The sequence below is a fragment of the Pteropus alecto genome, unplaced genomic scaffold, assembly GCF_000325575.1.
Source record: "Pteropus alecto unplaced genomic scaffold, ASM32557v1 scaffold101, whole genome shotgun sequence".
NCBI lineage: Eukaryota > Metazoa > Chordata > Mammalia > Chiroptera > Pteropodidae > Pteropus > Pteropus alecto.
The window spans coordinates 16,953,804-16,959,855 of record NW_006432945.1 but is presented as its reverse complement, the minus strand read 5'-3'; the positions used below and the strand labels follow the sequence as shown (position 1 = coordinate 16,959,855).

Below are 6,052 nucleotides of genomic sequence, written 5' to 3'. Positions count from 1 at the left end.
AATTGGTACCGCAGCCGAGACTCCAACCCTGCCTGAGGCGTTGCAAGGTGACATTGCTGTATGTTTCAGGGAGACCATACGGCGACGGGTAACCAGGGCTGCGAGGATGACCCTGTGGTTTTGCTCAGTGATCCCAGTTCTGCTTATTAAAGGGAAATGATTCAGCATCTCATCATGAAAACCTACCTTATGGACGTGATCTATGAAACAGTCAGCTGAAAGGGAACAGTCTGGTGTGTGTGTGTGTGTGTGTGTGTGTGTGTGTGTGTGTGTGTGTGTGTGTGTGTGTGTGTGTGTTTCTACTCAGAGCAGAAACATGAAGACTGTGAAGAAACACAGAAAGATATTTACATTGATGTGAAAATAGTATTTATAATTGTCACAACTGCGCAAATATATGTATGCCGATAGAGACTCACTGGAAAAACATTAAAAATGAAAACTGTCCAAACGGTAAGATTATGGATCATTTTCTTGTTTTTTTTTTTCCAAAATGAAGTTTACGTCAATACAGTTTTTCAAAAGCTTCTCAAAAGGTATAAAGTTGCAATGCAGCAGATGTGCACAGAGGCAAGCTCCAAACGCTGTCACTTAAATGCTCCTTGAGCACTGGGGAGGGCGACGTAAAGGAATGGCGGCCCCTTGAACAAGGGTAGTCGGGGGAAGTGAGGCTAGGAGGCAGGCAAAGGAACGAGACGTTCGGGCCGACAGCAGCACCCCGTCCTCCTCCCTAGGGAGCCACCGTGGTGGGGCATCAGGGCCTTGCTGTCCCTGGTGGTGGAAGCTTCGTGTCACAGCGGGCGTGTGGGGTAGAGGGGAAAGCAGGACCACAGCGACCACCCGACCTCGGGACTGGGCCATGACATCGCATGGCCTGCGGGCAGGTCCCCAGTGGAAGATTTGAATTCAGGGTGGTGACAGGAGGTGGGATGGCCATGTCTCTCTTATGCACACATTCGGTTTCATTGACACATTAACCACAGGTGAGGAGGAAAAGGCCACGAGGTATGGGGTGAGTAGGAGCGGAAGCAAAGAAACTTTCTTCAAAAGATTAAAAAAAAAAACAAAAAAAAACCAGCATCAGTGTTGCAAAGACTTTCCGCGATCCCACACCTACCCCGAAAGCCCCGGGCGTAGCACAGGAAGTGCGCTGACCATCGGAGGAATAAAAGAAGCTCGCGGGGGAGACGGGGCTCAGCTCCTCGCTCAGCGACTCGCCCAGCCCAGCCCAGCCCAGCCCAGCCCAGCCGACCTCAGCCATGAGAGCGCTCATCCTGGCCTTCCTCGGGCTCTGCTGCCTCACGGTGCACGTTGTGGAAGGTGAGTCCGAAGCTTTCTCGTGACGGGAGGGCAGGCGGGCCATGCAGACGGGTGGGCACACATGGTGTAGGCTCAGGTTTCGACTTTGCCCAGGGTCAGCCTCGGACTCCCCATGTGCAAAGCGGGGTTGATACTTGTAATGCTAGGGGACCCCGCAGACTCCAGGAACAGAGAGAACTCGGCGAGAATCTGGGCTCCTGCTTTTCCCAGTCGGGTGATCTTGGGTAGATAAGCATAGGAATTACTTACCTAGAAGTTGAGTATTATAACAGATGCTCTCACCTGGGAGGAAAATGAAGTAAATCTTGGGCTCACTTATCAGATTTCCTCACGAGTCCTCACCTCTCGAGGAATGTTCACTGTGGAAGGGTGTGACGATTATATATGCTCTGGCCTGTGTAGCATCGATCTTGATAAATCCTAGAACTATTTGAGAGATCAGTTGCCATGTGGGGATGAGCCGAACCTGCGGCGTGCAGGTTCTGACGCAGATCACTGTCCTCCATCAAGAGCGTGACTGGGAGCTCGTACCTTCCCGCTGGGAAATCAGGGTTGCTTTCAAATGTGGGGGAGGATCTACGATTGCTGCCTGGGGTGGATTCCCACTTATGCTACATTTCTTGAGTTTATAAGAGACCCCATGGTGAGTGCTGACCGATAGATCCCTGTCTTACGGACAGTCACATAAATGTACCAGACAGATCCGGATGAGGCTTAGACGTGCCAAGCCTACCCACATCTCCTATTCCGACTGCTTGGAGTTTATTCCTCCTTGTGCCTCAGGCAACAAGAGACATTGTCCTTTGGGGGCACTGAGTGTTGCAGTGAACCCTCCTCTCAACCTCCCAATTATTAGACTTATTTCTCAGACTAGAATATCCGACCCCGAAAACCACAGATCCCCAGGGGCGTCTATGAATGGGGGGAGGGGAGCAAAGCCTGAGACTCTGCAACTGCACGATGACCCAATACTGACGACACAGAAAAGCTTAAGGCGACTGAATGGGGCTGAGTTTTGCCACGCGGCTGGCATTTTGCTGACATGATAGGCGTGCCATGCGGTGGAGACGCAGGCTTGTTAGAGACGGGGGAACCGCAGACACTGGGCTCCAATTCCCAAGTTCTCTGCTAGATCGATCTCCACACATCCCCCCGGGCTTAGCTTCTGTGTCCAACAATGGGGCAAAGCTGTGTGTGCATTGACGCAGCCACGTTGGGTGGAGGTGACGACTTTACGGATGACACAGACGTGCACGCCTCGCTGAGAGTAAGGGGCGTCGTTTGGGATCGGCAGTCCGCTGGGAGTCTCGGGGTCTTGGGACTTCACAGAGGACAATGTTGTTTCTTAAGCAGTGAGGGAAAGACCTCCCTTCTGTAGCTGGCATTTTACTGTTGAGAACGAGAACACCTGTATTCAGCCGAAAACCCGCTGTGTTTAGTGTCGCGTTCCCCAGATGGCTCTTCGGCACATCAGTCGTCCTCATTTTGGTCATAGCACGTGGGACTGACGGCTATCTGGAATTGCATTTGACTTTTGTTTGCTCGGTTTCCCTCTCCAGGCGTGGGGAGCGAAGTCCTGGAGGAGAGGATCTGTGTGAGCCTGACCACCCGGCGCCTGCCTGTGAAAAACATCAAGACCTACACCATCAAGGAGGGCCCGATGCGAGCAGTCATGTGAGTCCATCTCCCCACCACGGGGCCCCGTGGGACACCGGGGGCAGAAGTTCTGCCCTCCTCGGGGAAAATCAGACCAACAGCCCCTTCGTTTTCCCACATTACCCACACCTTTCTGTAGCACCAGATAAGGGTTATCGTAGACATTTGGCGACCAAATGAAGAATATCATCTTCTTCTCCGATTTAGCTTAGCAGAAGAATCTGACTGGGAACCAGATGGATACCGGGGCCAGCTCCGAGGGTTAGGTTTAGAGATGGCTGGTTCCGATCGGGATTTGACCATGTAGCCACACTGATGCGAGATCCTTCCCCTCCCCTCCCCTTCCCTCCCCCTACTCCCCTCACTTCCCCTCCCCTCCTCTTCCCTCCCGCCCAGGCCTGCAACACACAGGCACCTCCCCCTTGCCGTGTGGGGAAACGCTACTTCTTCACGTTCCCTTCCCTTCCCCTACTCCCCTCACTTCCCCTCCCCTCCCCTCCCCTCCTCTTCCAGTCCTGTCCCATGCCTCTCTTACCTTCATACGGTATGTTGGGATAAAGTAGGGTGCCATGTTTTATCAGTTGCCATATCTCAAGAAAATATGTCAAAAACTAACCTACATGGTACCATTCTCTCTCCAGGATCTCATTTTCAGAGTGGCAGCTCTTCCCAACACATAGCTGCCACTTTACCCACAGAAATTAAGATAAAGAAGTCACTTTTTGTGCAGAAAATAAGATGAACATATCTAGATTTGAAAAGGAAGATGATACGTAGTGATCGGACTAGATGATGTTCAGTTTAGTTACAGCATTTGGAGGCCCAGGTGAGAAAAGGAGCCTGGGAATCATGGTGAACAAAGGATCTGGTGTCACCTGGAGACACTTCTCCTTCCTGTTAGCGTAGATTGCGGGAGAAAGCTTTTTATCTATGGTCTCACGGTTCTGAAAGACCTACTCCGTCCAGTAATTTCTGCACAAGAGCTCTCTCTTCGGTCAGATCTTAACTCCTGCTCCCAAGGTTTTGAGGATGTGACTAACTCTGCCCGTCTGTTCTTGACCTCGCAGATTTATTACCAAACGTGGCTTTAAAATCTGTGCCAATCCACAAGAAGATTGGGTGAAAAAAGCAGTTGAACATGTGAAGTCCAACAGAAAAAACAAGAACCAGACCAAGCCTACAGGAGCCCAGCAATCCACCAGTACAACTGTGACCCTGGCTAGGTAGTGGCCTTCCGACCCCGTGTCCCCTCACGAACCAGCCAACTGATTTTCCTTTACGAGCTCATGGACCGATTAAATTATATTCACCTTTTCTGAAAGTGCCACGTGTGTCACATTTTTTTCTTGTATTTTTATTTTTCATGGCTTTTGTTTTCATTTAGATGCTATAATTAATAAATATTTATTATTAAGAATAGCCCCAAAGTCTGTTCATTGCCTCTTAGGAAAGGTAATATATCATTCGTGTACCACTTCTGTCCTAACTGTATCTCTCTCTGACGGGATCTGTGATGGGAGCGTTTTGAGCCAGTGTTTACCAGGGATGAAAAATATAATCATTGTTCTTAGGTTCCAGCTTGAAATGGTTCTCTGTCCATGAGTCATGAGTGACAACTGTGACAATGGCAACAACTCAAGATCTATTGCAACGTATCTTCATAATGGAGTTCTTTTTATGGAATAAGGGAGAAAAATCTAACTGTCACTGGGTTTGCATTCTGAGGGTCCGCTACTCAAAAAGTAACTTCACTCAAGTTTAATCTCGAGCAGATGGTCTTATCTCTCTGTTTCATTTGATCTCCTATGGAAGGGAAAAAGAGAGGGCTTGTCCATTCTTTATTTGTCAAGGTAACAAAGGTTAGACTGTCTGTGAAAAGATTCTTTATCCAAATAAAAATCAATTACTCTTTGAATTGGGCAGCGATCTCTCTGCCTTTCTGTGACTTCTGTGATTGTCATTACTCTAGTTATCATCCAAGTCATGCTTTTCTGCCGGTAGCTTTTTATACCCTAACGGAGCCACCCGGAACACTTGAATGAGATCACAATTTGCAGTAAAGTTTTAAGTGTTGACCTGGCCACTCAACACCCCAGCCTCACACTTTCTTGTAATGTTATTAATTGCTGATTTGGTTTCTGTTTGTGGTCTGCTGTCACCCCAGCTGGTGACGTATACATCCAGTTCTGTCTGACTCTGAATTGTCAGAACTGACCAGGCTTTGATAGTTTCAGGGGAAGAGAGAACATTCTTGTCTCGTCCTGAGGGGACACCCAGCAATGTCAAAGGCTTTCAGAGGGCATCTGGGGGCAAGCGAGAGCTTGGGTCATCTCTCCTTTCTCATCTATATTTGCCCACAATTTTCAAAAGATTTTAAAGTAAATACTGAGAATAGATATGAGGAATGAAATGTAGCAGAGTCACAGACGATGTCAGGAGGGGCTTCCCAAATATCTCCCAGCCCCGAGATATTTCATGGGATGATGATGGGCTATGTCGAAGAACAGGGCGTGCACATCCTCTTAACTTATCACGTTACTTAAGGTGGCACTATGTGACACCAAGGGGTGTTGACCAAATACTATACGAAACTTTGACTGGATGCTTTGAGTTTGTTAAGGGAGGACCCGAATCTATTGGCCATACCCCTGTGGTTTATTGGATTTCGGTTCACTTAAGAAACAATCTAAGTAAAAGAGATCTCAAAATACTATTTTTTCCATGGCTGCGACCCCTCCTGTATCTGCCTATGGCATCTCGCACTTAAATTTAACCCCAAAATTATCAATGTGCATTGAAATTGCTTGTTTGCCTGTCTGCGCTCCCCACTTCCTTCTGCAGTTAGACCGGAGGCCGCTTGTGTGTTTTATTATTTTTTCTTTGTCGTATTTTTTAAGTAAACTTATTGGGGTGACATTGGTTAATAATAACAACATAAATTTCGGGTGTACCTCTTTATAACATGATATCTGTGTCCACTATTGTCTGTTCACCACCCGAAGTCTCGTCTCCACCCATCATCATGTCTCTGAGCCCTTTACCTTCTTCATCCTCTCCCTACCTCCCTTCCCTCCCG

General features: G+C 48.4%; 1 protein-coding gene across 1 annotated transcript; it reads left to right on the top strand.

Moving 5' to 3' along the window:
- Positions 1-1,237: 1,237 nt before the first annotated feature.
- LOC102888482 (lymphotactin) lies at positions 1,238-4,315 on the top strand. Its single transcript, XM_006907824.1, has 3 exons — positions 1,238-1,320; positions 2,880-2,994; positions 4,044-4,315. The coding sequence occupies exons 1-3, from the start codon at positions 1,260-1,262 to the stop codon at positions 4,201-4,203; spliced, it is 336 nt and encodes a 111-aa protein (XP_006907886.1). The 5' UTR covers positions 1,238-1,259; the 3' UTR covers positions 4,204-4,315.
- The last annotated feature ends 1,737 nt before the right edge of the window (positions 4,316-6,052 follow it).

Coding starts and splice junctions, on each gene's coding strand:
- LOC102888482 (XM_006907824.1), top strand. CDS start 1,260: ATGAGAGCGCTCATCCTGGCCTTCCTCGGGCTCTGCTGCCTCACGGTG. Junction 1,321..2,879: donor CACGGTGCACGTTGTGGAAG/GTGAGTCCGAAG, acceptor TTCCCTCTCCAG/GCGTGGGGAGCGAAGTCCTG. Junction 2,995..4,043: donor GGCCCGATGCGAGCAGTCAT/GTGAGTCCATCT, acceptor TTGACCTCGCAG/ATTTATTACCAAACGTGGCT.